The 20,739-nt window shown below is 49.6% G+C and overlaps 1 protein-coding gene across 3 annotated transcripts; it reads left to right on the top strand.

Annotated features, from left to right (window-relative positions):
• Positions 1–243: 243 nt before the first annotated feature.
• On the top strand, positions 244–20,226 carry FAM234A (family with sequence similarity 234 member A). Of its 3 annotated transcripts, XM_056335887.1 has the most exons (14): positions 263–317; positions 1,642–1,812; positions 2,021–2,114; positions 6,418–6,726; positions 7,809–7,925; positions 8,130–8,318; positions 11,404–11,534; positions 13,872–14,001; positions 14,445–14,583; positions 14,871–15,011; positions 15,415–15,493; positions 15,917–16,069; positions 16,937–17,039; positions 17,196–20,226. In XM_056335887.1, exons 4-14 carry the CDS (start codon positions 6,462–6,464, stop codon positions 17,405–17,407), a joined length of 1,659 nt encoding a protein of 552 aa, XP_056191862.1. In that variant the 5' UTR covers positions 263–317; positions 1,642–1,812; positions 2,021–2,114; positions 6,418–6,461; the 3' UTR covers positions 17,408–20,226. The 3 variants fall into 3 exon arrangements, with proteins under 3 accessions (XP_056191863.1, XP_056191862.1, XP_056191861.1); XM_056335888.1 differs by lacking the exons at positions 1,642–1,812; positions 2,021–2,114 and having other exon boundaries at positions 244–317; XM_056335886.1 differs by lacking the exons at positions 263–317; positions 2,021–2,114 and having other exon boundaries at positions 375–1,812.
• The last annotated feature ends 513 nt before the right edge of the window (positions 20,227–20,739 follow it).

The following is a 20,739-nucleotide window of genomic DNA, read 5'->3' as shown; positions in this document are numbered from 1 at the left end:
GTGCGGGGAGAGCGGGGCCCGGGGGCGGCGGGGCGGGCCCGGGGGGCGGCGGGCGCGCTCTCGGGATGCCTGTACGTGACTGTGCTGTTCTCTCGCGGTCTGATCGCATTAAAGATCTGTGTTTGTGGCTCCCAGTGCTGGCCGGCCTTGTTCTTGCGGGTTCCCCGCCCGCACCGCCGCTACCGGGACGCGCCGCCCGCCCCTGCTCACCCGCCCGCCCCACTGCGCAGGCGCGGCGGCGGGGCGGAAGCGATTACCTGCGTGATGCGTCACTTCCGGCAGGTGGGCGGCGGGGGATGGAGGCGGAAGTGGCGGCGGTGAGTGCGGAGCGGGCCGGGGGTGGGGTCGGGCCGGCCGGGCCCCGCCGCAACCGGCGCCCCGTGGTGGCGGGGGGAGGCTGGGCTGCAGCCGGGGAACGGGGCGAGCTGCTGGCCTGCCCCGCCGGTGCGGCGCCAGGACCTGGGCCCGGCTGCGGGCCGCTCCTTCCGCGGGCTCCGGTACTGCGGGGGTGGCTCTCGGGGAAGGGACCCGGCTCCCGCTGCCCGGGCACCGGCCGCTCCGCCGCGGGAGCCAGGCGGTGCTCGAGCGGCAGCTCGGAGCTGGCAGAAGGAACGCGCCGGTGGAGCCGGCGGGGCTGGCCCCACGCTGCCCCGCGGCCTGGCCCCGGCTGGGCAGCAGCGCTGCTCGGGCCTGAAACACCCTGGCCCCTTCCACGCTCGCCGCTGCCTTCCCCCAGCCCTGGTGCCTGGCCCTGTGTTCGCGGGGGGTTGCTGTCCCTTTTAAGCAGCTAGAGAAGTTGCACAAAACCAAATCAAGAAGCCTGGGAAATAATTTTATCCGTTTTGCAAAAGCCTGGGGCTCTGCCGAGGTAGCTTGCTGCTTGTGCACTCCGTTTGATCTGAGCTGGTTTAGCCCGTGTGGCTGGCAGGCTGCGTAGGAGTCCTGGGGAGACGCTTACACGGCACTTGCGAGTATGGGTCTGTGTTTCAATCAAATAGAAATACAAGAAATCCCTCACCTCTGTAGAGCTTAGCTCACAGCCTTCAGCACTCTTCCTGGAGACCATTCAAATTCACATTTCTCTTTCCTTCAGTGGGCCGTAAGCCTTGTCTGCTGGCATGAATCAGAGCCGTTCCTGCAGAAAGAAAAATGATTTAATGTGCTAAATTCCTATCTTACTTCCACCCTTTTTTTCTTCTTTTGGAAGGCAAAAACCTCTCACGTAACTGCTGGGAGTCAGAGGGGCAGCCTGCCCTGCAGGGGAGGGATGACTTGGTGTGACTGGAGCCAGCCCTCCTCAGTGCCAGGGCAGAGCTGGGCCCTGTTCGAGGAGCTGCCTGGGCACGGTGGGAGCTGTGAGGCTCTGCAGGGCTGGATGTTGGGTGATTGGGTGGAATGGCCTGTGAATGGGCTTTCCTCCATGTATGCATGTAAGAGAGAAAAAGAAAAATTCCATTTCTGGGTGGGAGAAAAGAATTTTCTCTTGGAGGTGGCTGCCAAGGACAACAGCAGCTGGAGGAAGGCCATTGTTTCATGCTGCCGTAAACCTCACTAGGCTGTGCAGGAAGGATCCAGCAGGCAGCACGGAGTTTGTGACCAAGTGCTCCACTTAAAAAAATGTACTTTTTTTCTTTTTGATAGACGTATGTGAAATGACCACAGCCTCTTCTAAAGGGTTTTCATGCACTGAGATCTTTCCAGAGCCCCTGTGGTGTTAGATCTCTGGCAGTGCAGAGGAGTTGCTGTGCTTCTGACACAAGCAGGGGAGCCCTGTGGATGAGGCAGGGACATCTCTGACGTCCGTCAGTAAGGGTGAGTGGCTTGGGTCCAGCCAAGCTTGTAACTTCTGGGATGATAAATGCCATGTGTTTTTGCTGCTCACTTGTTATTACAGGCCTAACCTATAATCAGTTCCACACAGCTTTGCAGCTTGAATGCTGTCCTTCATCTTAAGATTTTTGCTCTTCCCGTTGCTCTCTTGGAAGAAGTCCTGAATTGTGTTTTGCTCTTCACTAAACAGATCGAGTTTCTCTGCTTGAACCCCTGACTGTAAAAGAAGATTCCTGGAAAAGAGGAATTTTCTCCTACAAATGACAGATGTATCACATTCTAAGGTGACATTTGGTTGTGCTCTGGAGGAGTTTCTAGTTCACTTGCTGTGAATGCTCTGTGGCACCTGTTGTGTCTGCACCAGAGAGTTAAGTGTCATTTAAGAAGAACCTGATGTTTTGAAGGGATATGTGTTAACAGAGGCAAAATAGCAAGAGGGAGGGGAGGGGAAAGGACAGCTGTAGAAGCAGAATGCGAGTGTTTCCCTGAGCTGGTTGCCTGCCTTGTCTTTGGTATGGTCTGGGTTACAAATCATGTCCTTACAAAGGTCGTAGGGGCACAAGCAGGAGCAGAGGTACCCTGGTGTCAGAAGGGGATGATCTCCTTGAGGCAATTCTCCCCACTAGCCTGTGGCTGTGACTTTATATCAAGAAAGAGTTATGAGCTGCAGATGACCCAGCAAAACCGTAAGCTTGTGCAGCCTGAGTGTATTTGGAAAGGAAAATCTTATTTCAGGGAAAATGTATGTTTATTTCCTTAAGGGTGGACCCTGATCTAAGTGGGGCTGCAGAACAGGGAAAAAATGACCCAATAATGTCTTAATGTTGCAGCAGGTGACTGCCCGGCGGGTTTGCTGCAGTGCCATGCCACACATGGGATCAAAACTGAGCACTCTGCTGGTGGAAGGCAGCCGTGAAAGGGACATTGCCTCTTACTCAGAGCAAGACTTGGAAGCTGTCTTGTCATTATTGATGGCAGTCTGGGGCTTCAACAGTTTCTGGCTGACAGGAAGGAAATCTTTAAGGTGCTTAAACAAACAAAAAAAAAGAACCAAAATAGTCAAATGCTGGATTTGGGTTCCTAAAATGGCCAGTTAGAATCTGTTTTCTTCAATCTGTGAGAGATATAAACGTGTTGATCATCAAATCCAAGTTACAATATATTGCTGGAAGTTTTCCAGGAAGAACTGGTGCCTGGTCAGATTACAAATGCTGTGGTTTGGTATTTTATGGGTGGAAAATGAGTTAAACCTTCCATCACACCAATACTTAAATGGTTTCTATCACCAGTCTTCATACGTCTGACTGGATGTGGTTCTCTGTGCTTGTCGGGCAGTTCTGGCTGGCTGGTAATGGTAGTTTGTCTCTTGGATTTAGCTGTGGCTTGGCACTAACCACTTGCTGCACAGGTTTCACTGGTTTGATCCAGATCAGATTTGTAAATCTGTGCTATAGTGTAGCTTTAGGAGAAGAGGAAAAACAGTCCCCCATGAAGGTGAGTAAAGCTGGTTTTGTCCTGAGGACAGCATTGTCACTGTGGGACAGGAAAGGGTATTTGTTCCTCCTTGGCTTTCTTCAGGGACTGCTCCTAGCTCCTCCTGTTGCTGAAGGTGAGTAGCTTTTAAAGCTTGGGGAGTGATGGAAGTGCACACACCAGCAATTGAAGTCGTATGAGATGCAGATCCTGGCTGTAGTGCAGCTCCTTGAGCTGTGTGGGTTCCGTTTGGGTCTGTTGCATGTGGTTTCTAATTATTTCTTTTTCTATGAAGTCTCTCCCATGTTTTTTCATGGGGAGGCATCCCATCTTCAAGTGGAGAGACAGTGCTAGCTACGAGATCTAGTGCATGCAGCCTGTGTTAATAATGCAGCAGCACAGGATCCTGTCACTGTGTATTTCCTTGCAAGGTGCCTGGATGCGTAAATTTTCCAGTGAATTATTTTGTGTCCTCCACCAGCAGGAGACAAAATGCCGGCTGCTAGAGGACAGTAAAATAATCTGAAATGCACACTATCATTTTCTGCTTGTCTTCAATTAAACTGATTACCAGACTTCTTTGTTGTTCGGAGCTCAGACCATTTCACATGCTGCCAGCATGTACTTTGGCAACGGCGGGCGATGGGATTTCCTGCATTGTTTGAGTGTTTGCCGTTGACCTCTGTGGTCGTTGTTCTGGCACTGTCTCCGCTCTGGCAGGGGTGCAAAGGGCATTATTCAAACCCTGAAAGAAAAGAGAAAGAATTGCTCCAAAGACATTGAGGGCTCTTTGTAATTGGTGACTCCGAGGGTCATTGCTGCAAAAGAAGGGGAATTGCTGGGGTTGTCAGGATAATTACCACTTTTTTAATTGTTCTCATCCCAATCTAGATGACAGTGGTGTGATTTATAGTGAGTCATAAAAATACGCCTTCCATAGAGGGTTAGTGTCCCTTTTGGACTTTTTGAGTAGAAGCCTGTTTTTTTCCTTCTCAGGAAGTCTCATAGGTGCTGGAAACACTCGGCTGTGCCCTGGAGGGCTCCTGGCTCCGTGCTGGGGAGGCTGGTGGGGTTGTGCTGGAGCCCTGTTGTAGCCCATGCCGCAGACACTGGCTACAACAGTGTTTGAGAAGATGCACCTCTCCCTGCTGCTGGAGACAGGCATGCCAGAGACACATGCACCATCTGTCTCACCGCAAGGGAGGTCACGTAACCCATTCCTGCCATCGTCCCCCATCGCTGCAGCGGTGGTTGCTCTGCCGCAGTTAATCATTTGCTCAGCCTGTGCCTGGAGCCTTGTACCTTGAACCTGCTGAAGGTCTGGTGCTCGCCCAGCTCCAGTAACGGAGCGGTGCTCGGCTCACCAGCGTGATGGCCAGATCAGGAGGAAGGCTGAATGCATGAGACTCTTTTCTTCCCCTTTCCATATGGAGCCTTCCTACCTTTGTCAGGCGCCTGCGGCCAGTCTGGCAACAGCCGGCCTCGTGAAGGTGTCTCTGCTGTTGCTGGTAGACTGATGTGAGGGGCGGATGAGGTCTTTGGAGTGAGATCTTTGGAATAAGATACAACTTCTGCATTATTGATTTAATTGCATTCACATGGGCTTGTGCAGCTTGAATTAAATTGTCTGCAGCAAGATCTTGTACTCGATGTGCCGTTGTAGAATAAATGCCAGAGTGCTCCGGCTGGAGTATGTGCTTCCTAACTCCAGCCTTACAAGTCCAGCAGGTGCTCAGATTAGCTGGGGATTGACAGTAGCGTGCCAGGCTGTCCCGATCACCGCACATGCTCAACCCCTGCCTTGCTCTAGGTCTGTCCCTGCTGTGATTTGTACCCAGAAGAGAAGAGGCCTCTGCAGCTCTTCCCTGTGGTGGGACAGACAATCCAGGGAGGTGAAACCCCCAGTCAAGCTGCAGCTCCCTGAAGGAGCCTGGCCTCCTCTCACCTTCTGTTTCTTTGAAACCTGTAAATGAACTTGGGCATGAAACGTAAGAGGTAACGAGCCCCATTGTTGTTGGAGCTGAAAGCCCAAGCTCCCTGCGTTGTGTGTCGGTGCTGAGTTTAAGCTATTTTCTGCTGGGGAAGTACATTGCTCCAACAGACAATCCAGGCACGTGACTGCTGGGGCACAGTCATGGAAAATTGGCTCGGTTGTCATGTTTATTTGCTCTGATATAACTTTTTATGACACTGTCATGCAGCTTTTTCCAAGGCTACTGGAATGTGTTGTTATTTATTTCTTCCCTTCCGCTGTATTTTTTAAAGAAGCACTATCAGAGAAACTATATATAACATTGATTTTTATTGTTGTTGTGAGTAATGAGTTACAGCCTCTGTAACTGACCAGGGCTTTTTATTTTTCTTTTTTTCCCCCCCTTTTATAACAAATTAGCACAGAACCCCTCTGTTACTGCAGCTCAGGATTGTGTTTTATAGCAGGAGAAGATAAAACAGCTGTTGTTAACTCTTCTTCCATTCTGATGAAATAAAATGTGCCTGATTTTAGTCTCAACTTAAGCCTTTTCATCGGGGGAGCAGGGGGAAGTAATCACTCTCTTGCCTTCTGCAGGGCTGGGTTGCTAAACTTACCAAGTGGTTTCTCATCTGAGAAGGTGTTGAATAGCGTTGGTTTGTTCCTATACAGAATATGCTGGCATTTGTCTCCTGGGGAAGCTCAGGTGCTCATTACAGCAGGGAACAGCCTTATTTTGGGATGTAAAGGTCATGAGTGTTTCCTTTCACCTCTCCAGCCGGGAGTCAGAACGACGTACATGGGAGGTGACAAGAAGTCTTTGCAGCAAAAGGAGCTTTTGGTGTGTTTTTCTTGAGGGAGACCTACAGACCAGTCAGTCATTTCCACATAGAGGCTGCACCCATCTTTGTCCAGGTCTAGCAGAGCTGACTTCCTGGTCTGAAGAAGAAACAGTGTTGTTCCTGCATCTCATGGTCTCTCCCCATCACTCCCTGTGGGAGACCTCTGGTACCAACAGCACTTTGTATCCGACTGATTTGCTCAGCTCCCATTAAATGTTTCCAGTGTGAATATCAGGTAGTTTTTGTTGGGTTGTTTATATATTCCAAAATCTCTTTTAACTGCTCTTTCTATTGTTGCAGTTGAAGGGAGAGAAGGGTGTCTGAATACTGATGAATGAGCTGTGATGGATAACAAAGACTCAGAAGCTGAGATCCACCCTCTGAAGACTGAGGATGTGAAAGCCCAAGAGAACCATGAAAACTCTGTGGAGAGAAGAATTGTCAGCAAGCAGTCATCACGACTGTCTCGGCTGTCCCGGTGGCGCACTGCTGCCTTCTTCATCTCATTATTTCTGTGTCTGATAATTGTGTTTGCTTTCTCATTTATCATTCCTTGCCCAGAGAGGCCAGTTTCAGAAAGAACATGGTTCCGAAACTACGATAATGCAGGTGAGCTTGCTGCAGCAGAATAAATACTTACCAACAGTCCTTTACCTTTATGTGCCACAAATTTGAGTTGTGGATCTCTACCTAAGTGCGATCCAGAGCCAGGCCTGCAGGGATGCTGCCCTTGGGAGTGAGAGCTGTGAATACCTGACCTGGATAAGCAGTGGCCCGTCATAATTGGAGTGGCCTTCCAGGAGGTGTTTACAGGATCTAATGGAGAAATTAGATGCCGCTCTGAAGCACTAAGAAGGTAGCAGCCTGGCCTCATTTGGAAAAAAGAAATGGGGAAGGGTATCTGCTAATAAATCTTTGTTGAAGTTTGGTCTGTAAAATGTTCCCTTGAAGTTTGAGCTGAGATTTGGAGACAATTAGGCAGTTTTACCTCTGTCAGTATGACTTTCTAACTTTTCCCCATGGCTAACGAAAAGCAGAGAAGAATAATTGTCTCTTGGCTTTTTTATAAATTGCGCAAATTTGTAGTTGCTTTAGTTGGGTTTTAGCCTGGCTACTGCTCCCTGGTGGGTCAGCCTTGGCTTCTGTGAAAGCTTTTCTGTAATCTTATGTGCAGTGGGTGTGTGCTGGTTGTGCTGTAGATGCAGAGATATTGCTCACCAACGGGGACTGATTTCTGTGTGTTAATGCAGAAATCCCAAGTTCTGCTACTCTGAGCTGAAGAAGGCTGCTTTTACCTGAGAGTGAGAAAGATGGAATATCTGAGGCTGGGTTTCATGGGGTTTGGGTTTGTTTTTTTTTTTATATTTCAGGAATAATAACCCCACAGCAAGACCAGAGTTGTTCTTTGTTGAACATAGTTCAAATTCTGGCTGCTTGGCTATAAAAACAGACAAATCCTCTGGGGGACAGCAAATTCGAAAAAATCCTTTGGCACTGACTTCCCATCCTTGGTACTCATGTAGATAGCTTTTTTTAACACAAAAGCCAGTTTGTCCTGCTGTTACCCTGTACAGAGATGGAGGCAGTGAGTAGGTCTCTAGGAATTTGTGTTTTGCTCCAGCTAGCTCTGCTGTTGGTTGAGGCAATCCCCAACAGTGCTTGGCTTGTCATCTCTTTTGTGATCTCTTTAGTGGCCTACCAGTTTCTTGCTATGGAAGATGTGAACGAAGACAGAGTGCAAGATGTCATCTTTGCTTTCAAAGCTAACAATGGCAGCAGCAGCTTCAACAGATCCTGCCTGGATGAAGGTAGCTGATTCAGAAACAGAAAGCCTTGTAGTGAGGGCTGTTCTTTCTCTTTAAGCTCTAATTAGCAAGGCTGCCATGGGACTGGGAGTGAAAACTGGGTTAACTGGGTGAGGAGGGCAACTGGGTAAGCCCCAGCTCAGGTCGTGCGGAGCAGCAAAGGTAGGTGTAGTAGCTAGTGCACCCTCTGACATCTCTTCTCTTCAGGTCTGCCTTCTCCATGTGCCTTCATCACTGCCGTGTCTGGCACGAATGGCAGAACGCTCTGGGAGAGGCCCGCTGCCGAGGAAGTGGAGTGGATGGAGTGTGGCATCAAGCAGCTCGGGGGGGCCAAGGCCCCGGGTTGTCTGGTCGTGGGGAAGCCAGTGTCTCTTACGGCAGTTGACCTGCAGACAGGTGAGTGGCACACAGAGTACTGCTGCCATCCAGGGGACCGTGCTGCTGCTTTCCTCACCTGGGGACCTTCGGACCTCGGAGGCTGAGGCTGCCAGCGTGACACGACTTGCTGGAACAATGGGTGCAGGGCATTTATTGTCTTGAAAACCTTGCCAGGGCCATTGGCTGGGCCATCGAGAAGTGCCTGTTCTCTCAGCCTGTGTTCCAAAGGCTGGACTCCGTTGTGGTGGTTTGTGCCAGCCGCTGTATTGTAAGACCAATATTTCAACAGCATTTGAAACGGGAGAAGGAGTCACGAGCTGTGAGTGTTACTTTATACTCTCAGGGGCTGGGCACAAACCCATACCTGCAACGTTTTTCAGTCTTTTACATGTGAGTGCTAGGAGTGCCTGCAGCAGCAAAAGGAGTGGGAGTTTTAGGGATTTATGATTTTAAAGTCATCAAGGAGAGCACTTAGGATAAGTACTCGCCGGCCTGTTTCAGTAGTGTAGATTTTGCCCGGTTCCCCTGGAAAGCCACCTTCATTTCTGAACCTGTAGATGGAGAACCTCATCATCATCTTGCCTAACGCAGGGTGCGTGTAAGGAATGCCTGTACTTCTCTGGGAACAGGGCAGTGATCATCTGTTGCACCTTGAACCTTCCGCAGTGTCGAAGCCTGAAATACATTTCCATTTTGTTGGGAGTCAGTTTCAGAGGTTCTGAACAATGCGTGTTCTTCCTTGGAAACATGCCTAGGATCCCGTCCTCTGTGTCTGGATTGAACCTCTCACGCCCTATTTTCCAAAACCTGGGAGAGAGAAATAACAAGAGGTATAACTCTTAAGAAACCTGAGGAAAATCTAGTATAGCTTTTAATTTCCAGTGTAGATGGAAGTGTAGACACACAGAGAGCTGGGAAGCTTCTGTACCAACAGAGATATGTTAGCACCGTTTCCCTCATTGGTAGGCTTTAGCATAGGTTATTTATAGACTATTAATGAAGTAGTTGCTTTCAGGTCAAAGTGTAGAAAGGTGGTTGCTGAGCCAAAGGCATGTAACTAAAGACAGCCATAAAGAAATAGCACAAGCATGGAGAGGAGGAACCAGGCTAAGCCACAGGTCACAGCAACAATACAGTAAAAAAAACATTCCACGGACAAATTAAAAGCAAGAGATGAAAACCTGCCTATTTAAATAGGCTAAATGTATTTGAAGTGGCAAAGTCTTGACTTACATCACATTGTGCTAAAAACAGCAGCCAGAACAATCTTTAGCTGCTAATGGTTCATCATCGTGAGGATTGGTGAGATTCCGGGGCTCTCAGACTGTCTAGCTTCTGCCTATAGGAAGATTGAAGGAGAGGTAGGCAGATTATCATCTGAAAGTGTCTGATGTGGTTTCGATCTCTAAATGCTGATAAAGTTAGTGCTTTTCTCTAGATTTGAGTTGTGTTAAGTCTTGTTTGCTTCATTGCCAGAAGTGGCCTGAGCAAACAATAAGGAGAGTGTAGGATTGCATGCTTCTGTTTGTGTGGGGCATCTGACATTCCTGCGTGTTTATCTTATGAGCAAACTGGGACACAAGAGCTTAAGATTAGCTGTTCCAGGTCAGAGCAAAAGTCTGTGTGGCTGCGTGTTCCATCTCTGCAAGGGCCAGAAGCAGAGTCTTGAGGAGGAGGACGGGAGGAAGTGTTCCGTTACACCTTCTCTCTCCCCTTTATCCTCCAGCAGCCTGCATTGTGAGCCCTGTGAGTAGTTCTGGTCTCCTAAGGGTTATGGCAGAAAGGGGCCTACAACGATCAGGTGTATGAAATTGCTTCTGTAGGAGAAATCACTGAATAAACCAGAACACCAGCCTAGAGAATGTCTGACAGGGAGAGAAGTCTCTGTGTCTTCTGCAGCTACTTGAAGTGAGAGCTGAACTGTCACCTAAGTCCTAATTTTATTGTTCATTCCGAACCCAAAAAAACCCCAGCCCATTCACCCAGGTTAGATTTGCTGTTTAGGCATTTGTCTAATTTCCATCTTGGCTTCTGTTGCCTTCCTTCTGCTGTGACCTCAGGCTCCAGGGAAGCTCCGTAGCACTCCAGATGTTGGACAGTATAGTCCCGTCTTCTGTTGATGGAGCAGGGTGGGACTGGTTTCACAGTTTGTGCTTGTTGGAGGTTATGTTAGAGCATGAAACTTTTGAAGTCCTTTGTGTTGAATCTGTCTCACTGTTACCTGTTTCTGTTAAGTCAGGCTGTTCTTTTAAGAAAGATGCTTTCTCCAAAACTATATCCACTGTCTAACCAGCAAAGAACAGAACCTTATGCACTGAAATGCAAATTTTGTCAGCCTGGTCTTACTGTTGTAGCTTTGGATTGTGCTGAAGCCAGGATATAGTTATTTAAAAATTAAATTCTCTCCTTCCTTTGCCTGCTTTTTTTTCTCCAGTGAGTAAAATTCTTGCCTTCCCATGATTTCCTAGGGACACTTCTCTACTTCACATCTGTTGTCATAGTAACAAATCCAAGTATTTTTGTCAATGTTTCAGTAAAAGCTTTGGAGGAATCCTACTGGAAATACAGGCTGCGCAGACAGTGTCAGGTAGTAATTCCTTGGTCTGCAGTACAGCTGCCTTCCTGACAAAGAACAGATGATTACTTTGCATTCCTGAAATGATAATTGCTGTGTGCAATACTGTGTAAAGGGGAGGGTAAGCATTTTCCCTCTGAACACCTAGCTAGTTACTTAAGTCTTCCTTAAAAAGTACATGGCAGCAAGGTTTTAGATCACAAAAAAGGATTCTCTGTGCCATGAACATGCTGGGAAGCTTGTTAACCTAAGGCACAAGAAAAGCAAGTCGTTCTTTGTGCCAAGGATATTTGGGTGCACTTGTGCAGGCAGCTAGAATTATTTCCAAATTAAGTTGAAATTGTGGATACTGGGACTCTTTTGAAATGCAACAAAGTACCCCATGATGAGCATAAATGTGAGTGGTTTGTGGAGCTGATGAGCTGTAAATGGCTGGCTACTGCCAAGTACTTCCAGGAGCAGGGGCATTAAAAGCCTTTCAGCCTAAAGTGCGTTTTTAGTGAATGTTTCCCAATAACTGTCTTCTAGGGGAAGTTCAGTGGAGACAGTCCAGTGACTTTGGAGCTAATTATACTGTGCTGACTCCTGTGTCAGTGATTCCAGATGTGGATAGTGACGGAGTTCAGGACCTGATAATCTTTATTGCTACAGGAGATAAGGTATGTCACTCTGATGCTGTGATAAAGCCAGTGGCCGGACCACAGAGCATGGCAGGAATGCTATTTATTTCGATCTTGTACTCTAGGAAGAAGTGTCCAGAGGCCTTTCTGATTTCTGTGGGTTTGGAATAGGTTCTTTCCCACCCTGCAGAGATGTACTCCCAAATCAATGCAAGTTTTAGGGTTAAGAAAAGAAAAGAAAAAACTGACCAGGAATCCCTCCTCCTTTTCAGTCTGCACTCCTCACTGCATGTTCCTGGGCTGTGTGTGGAGTGAGCCTAGGCGAGATGAGCTTGCAGTTTTCTGGGACTCTGCTTAGAGAAGTGAAAGTGAGCAAACCCTGACAGGTTTGGCTTTTAGATCAAAGCACAGCTGACAGCCAGTGCTTTCGTACCACCACTGCCCTTTTCTGATACCTTTCATATCTCTGCCTGTGGTCTGGTTTGCACAGCTTTCTTCCTAGTGTCACTGCGCTGCTTAATTCTGACTTGGGTTCATTTAGTGAAATAGCTGCTAGTTGCGTTATCTCCATTCCAGTATTGCTTTTCCCATTTATTAGAGGGGGAATGTCATGTAGCTAAAAGTGGTTTTGTACTAAAACGTCTGCATCCATGATTGAGTGGTCTAGAATCATCTGCACGTGCAATGTCTCCTGTTTAAAGCATTCAAAAGTTACCGTTTCCTGCAGGTCTGATGGGAGGAGTGGGAGCTCCATGTCCTCATACCAGAGCCCTCCATAAGCAAATAGGGTTTTGCTGCCCGAGGCATTGTTGGTGCCAGAGTCATCAGAAATTCTATCCCCTCTGACTCCTACGTTTCTCTTCTGTTTTCTTTCCTCCTTGCTTTTGCTATCCCAGTTATCTCAAGACTTTTTTTTTTTTAATAATATTAGGTGGCCAAAAACGTTTGAGTGCAGTCTCTGTTCTGCAAGACTGCCTTTTGATTTGTTTTCCATTTAACCTCTCTAGCTATCTTGGTATGAAAACCCTTCCCCCCTCTGGACTTGGCAAGCGCTCTGTCAACTTAAGTAAAAGTACGTTCTGTTTTGAGAAATGATGCAAAATGTAGGAAACTTCAGCGGAGCTTTGCAGCTTAGAAAAAGGCAGTCTTGTCAGAAGGGGGATTCAGAACTTAAGTAAATTAGCTTTGTTGCTAACAAGGGCTGAAGTTGAACGTTACATTATGCTGCTGTCTCCTGAAATGGCAGAGCTTTGAGCAGTCTGGGGAGGGGTCTTTGTGCAGAGGGTTTAGGTGGCACCTTCTGAGAATCTACCTGCTGCAAGCTTCAGAACAAATACGTCCAGGGAAGTATGACATTTTTCAGGATACATCACTGGTAGCAGCGCACAGAGGTATTGAGCAAGGCAGTGAGTAAGGTGGTGTGTATTCTCTCTCGCTGTAAATACCTTTGGCTGTTGCTGTCCCGGGGCAGCTGCTGAACCAGCGCTTGCAAGTGAAGGTGAAGCTGATCTACAAGAGCTAGTATGTGTCTCCTCCCAGTGCAGGAGGCTGGGAACAGCTGGTGGATGCGTTGCTCTCCAGCCGTGTTCTTCATTCTCCCCCGCAAACTCTATCCCTTATTCACCTGCTAGACTCTCCAGATTGACTTTGAGAGCAGCAGATTTCGTTCTCTTCCCCAGCCCCTACGCCTCAAGGAAGAGGGAAGGGTTCCTGCCTTACTTGGAATCTCTGATGGAGGCTGTTCCTCTCAGTCTGATGCTTCTCTCTTCCCTAGTGTGCATTGCTCTCCCCAGACCATGACTGTTGCCCAGATGTTTGAATCTGATCCTGATTTTAGCCTTTATTCCTTGGGTGAAATTTTTTTATGGATTCTGTTACCCTGCAGAAAGAGTATAAAGAAACCTGTCAGCACTTTTATCCCCTTGGACTCATGTCAGCCTTAGGAGGGGTAGATTAAGGCACTTCAAATATTTAGCAGAGCTACCGTGTGAAGTCAGGTTTCCCCCTGTATCATTTTGCTGCTTTGTTTCTGCCTTGAAGTCCTCTCCATCATTGTCACTGCTCGGTAGGTTTGAATTGGTCTTTGCTGTCCTGCAGGGAGGTGGTTGGCACAGGTAGTAAAATCTCGGGACCAGTGACTGTGCTGGAAGTGGTGTTCAAACTTGCAAAAGTGTTCACAGCAGAGGGATCATCTAACTCGTGCCCACACCTCCAAAACCAGGGAGAGATTTCTCATCCGAGCCTATGCTGCTCCCGTGCAGCTGCTGTTCAGTGCCAGCTGCTCAGAAGCTTTGGAAAACACTCAAGTTGAAGCGGTAACAGTGCGATGCAGCTTTAACCTTTTTTTTTTTTTTTTGTAATCCCTTCCCTGTGTAGATTAAGACCTTCATCCATTCAGGAAAAAATGGCAAACAGATCGGATCCACTGGAAGCCTGAATGTGGATGGGAACGCTCGCTATATCAGGCTGAACCTGGACGACTCCTCCTACTTCCTTTTCTATACAGGTACAGTTCTGTTAGTGAATTCAGTCTGAAAGAGGGATTGTAACTGCAATCAGGATTACTAAAGAGTTGTCTGAAAGAGTGTTTTGCATTTGTACGAGCTGTGTCATACTTTCACCTAGCAAAAGAACTGTTCAAGGGCAAGAGAAGGGGGGGGCTTCTGCTTAAACTAAGGTTTGTCACAGACGGTAGTAATTTTATTTGAAAAGTGTTGAGAATGTAAGGTTTAAATAGTCATTTATAGCAAATGATTACTGTGGAACAGTGGGATTATGAACAGATAAGATATTAAAAGCATTCAAAAGCAGGCTTGAGTCTCAAAATACCACTACAACTCTATGATGCAAGCCCTAAAAATATATTTGATGTGCCAGATCTGGAAAATTGTAGAGTTCAGAGCAAGGGCAGGATAACTTTTTTCCCTCATTCTTGCTTTTTTTGCACAGAAAACGCTCTCTATGCATATTCCCTGAAAGATCTATACAGTGCGGCAACTGGGGTGGAAATTAAGCTTCCCAGCCTTGAGCAAGATCCTCAGTGGGAGAAGAACATTGACCGCACCACGCACCGCTTATCCCTTCTCAGGTGTGAGATTATGTCTTGGTTGCTGGTGGGGTGGAGGGTACTGCTCCTCCTGACAGGATGGCCTGGTTCAGCTTTATTCTTTCCTGGCTATGTGGCTGTTGGAGTAGGAGCACATCCGAAGCTGGGGGAGAGGGCTGGTGGTGATGGCCTGGTCAGGATTTCACACAAAAGAAGGAAAGCAGGCTGGGGTTTCCAATTTGCCTTTACTGTGCAGGGGAAAAACCAAACCCACACAACAAAACCATCCACAGGCTAGAAAGCGTAATCATTTCTCTGTCCTTGTTCAGCTTTGGAGACATCCGTTACCTGGCAAAAATTCCTGGGCGATCACGGGAGAACATCTTGGTTATAAACTCAGAGATGGCTACACTGATCGGTGCACAAAATCTTCAGACTTTATGGAGCCTCAATGTGTCCCGCGTTGTGAGGTAGTGTTACCAGTGTGGGTTGGATGTGGTATTTCCAGGTTCCCAGCAACAGCAGTGTCCTGGCAGGTGCTATTTGTTTTTTTCTTCATTTGAAATACAGGAACCTGCTCTGTGATATATCTGGATCATGCTTAGTGTGTTGTCTGTCCTCTGCTAGCAAAGGTCAGGTGCTGCTTCAGAAGGGAGGAGCCCAAAGCTTTGATTCTTCATGCTGTGCCTGCTGTGATATGGCTGTCTTAGGGCTGGGCTCAGAGCTGGAGTAGCACCAGGCTAACGTAATGCTGCAGCAGTTGAGTCTCTTACCAGGGGAGCTGTGGGAGGTTAGAGGCTGCTCTGAAGGAACAAGGTATGCCCAAGCCATCAGGGTGTGCTATGATCTGTCCCTTCTTTTTCTCTCCCTTAGTGAGCCGCTGCTTGGTTACTACAAACCCGATGTTCTTGGTATTGTCCTTGAGAGTGAAATTGGACCCAACAGGAAGAAGGTTTGAGATCTCTTCCTTTTAACTCCCCTTTTTTCTGCATATCACAGCTCAAGCAGGCGTTGAGTTGAGGACAGCTGGTGGGATATGTTCCCTCTGGCTGATTTTTGGAAGCTTTAGTCTGGGCAACGATCTCTTTCAACAGGTTATTGAAGCCAGCTGAGGCATGTTAATTCGCATCTCAGCAAGAGGCTTCAATGACAGAGCTCTGAACCTCTTGAAATAGCTGCAAAATTTGTGACTTTAATGTGGCCTACCCCAGGTCTCACAGCTCTGTGATGCTCAGCTTCAAGTATTTCCTCATCTTTGCAAGTGTCAGATACTTGTTCCCGTAGACAGTGTAGGGTAGAGACAGCTGACTTGACTTCTCTCTCATGGCTTGTTAGATCTCTTTGGTATGAGTTCCTTTTCTTTCTTCCCTGCCAGGTTATGATCGTTGAGAGTGGATCTGGAGGAGTCCAGTGGGACCTGAAGTTGAACTCGAGAGCAGAGAGCCCAGGGCCAGCCACACTTTCTACTGCTGATCACCGGTCCGCCTTCCTCATCTGGGGTGAATACCAGGCACCAGGAAACGAAACGGTGAGTAGTGCTGCCGAATGGTTGCTGTTCTCCTGACTTTGGGCCAGAATTGGGTGGACCTACCCCCTTCTCCCAGTGTGCGCATTTGCATCTGTCTGTGCCGCTAACACTGCAGCCTCCTGCGCTGGGTGTGGGGTCTATGAACAGTCTGGTCTTCTAGGAGCAGGCAGACCTCTGGGTCTTCACAACGTCCATAGTAGGGTTCCTGCTAGCAGCTGGTAGTGGCATCAGCAGCTTTTGTCATCCTGAGCCTGGCTACATAGAGAAAAGGGATGTAGCGGTGCTATGAGCAAAGTCACTGGGTTGCTCAGTGCTGTGCCTTGGTGTGGTGCTGTAGGTGAGGTGAGACACTGCTGGCTCGGTACCTGTGAAGTTGCTGCTGTTTGACCGGGAGCCTCCTGCAGCGGTACTGCATGCAGAGATCTCCCTCAGCCACGTGAATACTCTGCGCCCAGGCGGTCTCTGGCAGCTTCGGTGCACAGCTCGGCTGCGTAACAGAGCCCTCTGGGGCAGTGGCTGGCAGTGTTAGTGACAGGTTGTGTCTTGGAGGATGCCCGAGCACCAGCTGAGCTTCCTGTGCTTTCCTCGCTAACTCTACCAGCCCTAAGGCAAAAATCTGTCTCCTGCCTTTAGCGGGCAGGCCTGCTGTTTGCAGGAAGCTTGGAGTGGGGAGGAGAGCACCTAGCAGTAAGCAAAATCCCAATACCAGTCCTAGTGGCATCAGGCAGGATGAGTTGTGCAGACGTGGACAAGTATCTGACCAGATATATTCTGTTGGGCATGAGTAATAGCTGAACCTGGTGCTGGTGTACTAGTTTCTGGGATAACGTGTGGGTCCGTGTCCTGATAGTGTCCTGTTGATTGCAGGGATCCAGAGCTCCTCTCCAGAAGCTGTATCTTTTCCATCCTTCCTACACTAACATCTTGTTGGAGCTCCGCAATAACACAGACCAAATAATTGCGTTCAACGGTAAGTCCTCTCCGTCCAGCCCTCCAGCAAGGAGGTGCAGGAGGACGCTGGCCTTCTGGTACCTCCTGGACTCCGTGAGCACGCGGTGTTGGGTCTGGTGGCCAGTCTGAACACAGAGACCTTAAGCTGGGCTCTTCCCTCTGCTCTGCGTTACAGCCACACTGTTTGAGCGGAGCCGTCATGCCTGCTACGTGCTGTTGAGGGGGCCTCAACCCAGCGAGGATCCAGGGTCAGTGTCTCTGATGAAGCGTAAGCTGAAGGAGGATGTCTCTGAGAGCAGGGTGATCTGGCTGAGCCAGGTGGCTGGGGACACTGACCAGTACATCCGAGACCGCCTCTACAGGATGCGATTCCACAGCCGAGTGTGAGCTTGCCGGGGGAGGGGGAGAGGCTGCCTGGGCTGCGTGGCGCCAAGCTGCCTCTCCTCTGCAGCCATGCTCTTAGCAAACCCAGGTCGTGGATTCACACGGGAAGCTGCCTTTCTTGATCTGCAAACCAAAGCATGGCTGGTGGGGAAGCGCCCCAGTGTCTGGGGGTGCCCAGGCTGTGGGGGCAGCTGCCAGTGCATCTGTCCTCAGAGCTGATGGAACTTCAGTGCTTGGCCACCACTGAAGTGTCGTCAGCTCGGGGAAGAGGGCTTTCCCCTCAGTCCTTCTGTGCCCACAGAACTGTGCTGACTCAGCCTGTGTCTGGAGGAAAACACGTGCTTACTGGGAAAGCCGGAGTTGATTATTTCTTGGGTGCTTGTGTGAGAAGTGGAGCTTCGATGTGTGGTGTTAGATTTGCTTTCTGAGTCAGCTCTCCTGGCTGTGGGAGAGGTGCTTGGCTGCAGGCTGGTTTGTGATTGCCCTCCCCTGGATTTGGGCCCCTGTTTTGGTGGCCGCAGGGTGTGTGTAGCGATAGACCCAGCCATGGCCAATGATGCGGTTAGGTGTCGCCTGGGCCAGCAGAGCACAGGTTAAAGTATCACTCTACTTAGAAAAAGGCCTTTTCTCCTGAGAACAGCCCCATGTGCCCTGCTCTGCAGTCAAAAGCCTACCTGTGTCTGTCTCCTCTGCTGCTTCCTTTCCAGCCAGGCTGTGCAGCATTGATGACACAGAAAGGGAGCTGGTCTCCTACCTGATTTATGCAGCAGTGTTCCTCCCTGCCCCCAAGCTGTTTGTTAGGTGATACGAAAACCACCCTGAGCCCAGGCTGGCTGGTCCCTGCCGGTACGGACACCACTTCTGCTGCTTTTGAGGTGCCAGAGAGGCTCTAGGGCATTTTTTCAGAGTAGAATTGCACTTTAACCTTTCCTGGGAGCTTGGCTTGCTACTCCAGGGAGCCCTGTACCCGAGTGGCAATGCCAGCTGCCCTGCAAATACTCATTCACCCTTGCAGCTGCTGAAGAGCCTTCTCCAAGCACTGTCCGCTCTGCCAGGACGTGGGCAGGCTGTAAAGATGGCATGAGCCGCGTGGGGAAACAGCACAGGTTCTCTTTGCAGCACAGTTCCACAGAGAGCTCTGTGCTGCCTCCCTGCCCTTGGAACTGAGGTGGTGCTGGTTGAGGATCTTGGGGTGCTGTTCTCTCTGTCCAGCCTGGTAGCCCAAGGGAATGGGACAGGTTGCTGTGTGAACATCGTGTCTCCCCTGGAAATGTCTGTAGCGCGGTGTGTTTGCTTTGCCTTGCTCCCGGTGGGTGCCAGTGTGGACTGTAGAAACAAGGTGCAAAGCCTGGAAAAAGGGTTGAATTGGCTACTCGGTCCTGAAAGCTGCAGTCCCCTTACTAGCCACACCGACACACAAGTGTCATAGCTGCTGGGTGTCCGTCTGGCTGGTGAGACAGAAAACACCCTAAAAATAACCTCCCTCAAGTTTTTGCAGTGCCGGAGGGGGTTTGGCCAGTGCATCCCTCCCTTGCCTAGTCTCACATCAGGGTGTGTGTAGAAATACTGTAGGAGGAGAAACTTAAGCCAGGTTGTGTAGGGTCAGGCATCGGTTATTATGTGGCAACCACTGAACTTCAACCTGCTGCAGGGCAGCTGCTGGCTCAGGCAGCTCGTGTCACCGAGGCTCGTGCCACAGCTTCAGCCCTCCCAGTCTTGCAGCAAAATAAGCTGCAGCATCAGTGGTCTGCCTGGTCGCTTGCTGCCTGCTCCCAGCTGGCCTGGTAGTTGCCTGAAGGGTGCCCTGACTCCCTCTGCCCCGTGGTGTGTACCTGGGCAGCCAGGGGAGCAGTGTAGGATGAGTGCTGCTGGCCTCTGCGGAGCTGCGCTGCTGACGGAGCCCAGTCCTGGGGTGTCCTGGCTCTGCAGGAAGCCAGGGATGTTCCTTCAAAGTCATCGCTGGACTCAAAATGGTGAGTTTGCCCCTTTGTCCCTCTTGCCCCAAGCTGTTTTCTGAGGGAGGCTAGGGGTGCAGGGAGGCTCCCCTGTCATATCCCCTAGCCTGGGTTGCCTCTTTGCTCAGCAGGATAAAGACCTGAAGCCCAGCAGCCCCCCAGGTCCCCGCGCCAGTGTTGTGGCGCCGCAGGGATGACGGGCTGCAGCAGCGCTGCAGAACCCGGGTTGCAAGGGCCAGGTTCAGGCTGCGCTTTAGCCGGCTGGGGTGGAGCTGGCTGCGTGGCAGAGGGAGCCCGAGGCTTGCGCGCTGCTGTGACCTGCAGGTTGGATGTGGATTGTATCCCACCAAAACTCGCCTGGCAGGGAGCAAAGTGCCCGACTCGTATTCTCACCACAGCCACACTCTTCGGCACTCCCTGCTCTGCTCCCTACCCAGACCTGACCTTTCCCATAGGCACACTGAATGTTCCTTCAGGAGAGCTGGATTTTTGGCTTTGGGGGCTTTTCTGGCTTTAAGTTGTCCATCAATGTTTCCAGACACTTTGGAAACGCAGATTTCCCTGTGGCAGCTCAATTAAACGCATCAGTGCCAAACCAGCACCTTCTTAACAAAACAAGTCTTTTTTCCAGCTTATTTCCTTGTGTAATTGTTTGGGGTTTTTTTGCAGTATTTAATGAATGACTTTGTGCCTTGATTCAATAACTCAGATGGGTGATGATGGCATATATCACTGTGTTATGTATTAGTGTGTTTTTTAACACTAAAACTGTTTGGTTTAGTTCTTTAACTTATTGCAAATTGTGCCCTACAGGACTTGGTCTAACCAGAATGGTTTCAATAAATCCTCTTTTGCATTGTTTGTAAATGGTGCCCTGCTTTTGTTGTTGCAGCCGAGGTTATGCAAGACTTCGGGGGTTTTTTCACAGCCCTTCATGTGACTTGCTGCGGACAGAACTCCCCCTTATTTGGAGGGAGCCAGATGTCCCGGTGATGCTTTGATGGGTGAGCTGGCCAGGGCTCTGTCCCAAGGCGCTGGTCCTGTCCTGCTGCGGGCAAGTGATGGACCAGAGAAGGGAGCGTGTGGAGGGAGGCTGGAGTTAGATAACCGAGCTCGGCCAGCATGTCCCTATGCCCCGCCTGGGGCTCCATGACCTGGTTTTACACCCTGGATTCCTGCTGCAGTCCATCAGCACGAAAATCTCATGCCGCGGCTTGGATTTGGATCAAGCTGGAGGGAGCCCCGTGGCAGGTGCTGTCTCCTGGAGCGTGGGACCATCTGTCACTGCCTGGTGGCTGCCAGCACCGAGGTCCCAAGCTCCATCCTGTGACCAAGGCTCCTGCAGCTTCCCCTGCCCCAAGGCCCCTCTGTCTGCCCCAG

Source organism: Falco biarmicus, chromosome 4 (assembly GCF_023638135.1).
Source record: "Falco biarmicus isolate bFalBia1 chromosome 4, bFalBia1.pri, whole genome shotgun sequence".
NCBI classification, from domain to species: Eukaryota; Metazoa; Chordata; class Aves; order Falconiformes; family Falconidae; genus Falco; species Falco biarmicus.
Note: the sequence above shows the minus strand (reverse complement) of the source record. Positions and strands in the feature narration are given on the sequence as shown.

Coding starts and splice junctions, on each gene's coding strand:
- FAM234A (XM_056335888.1), top strand. CDS start 6,462: ATGGATAACAAAGACTCAGAAGCTGAGATCCACCCTCTGAAGACTGAG. Junction 15,012..15,414: donor AATGTGTCCCGCGTTGTGAG/GTAGTGTTACCA, acceptor TCTCTCCCTTAG/TGAGCCGCTGCTTGGTTACT. Junction 16,070..16,936: donor AGGCACCAGGAAACGAAACG/GTGAGTAGTGCT, acceptor TGTTGATTGCAG/GGATCCAGAGCTCCTCTCCA.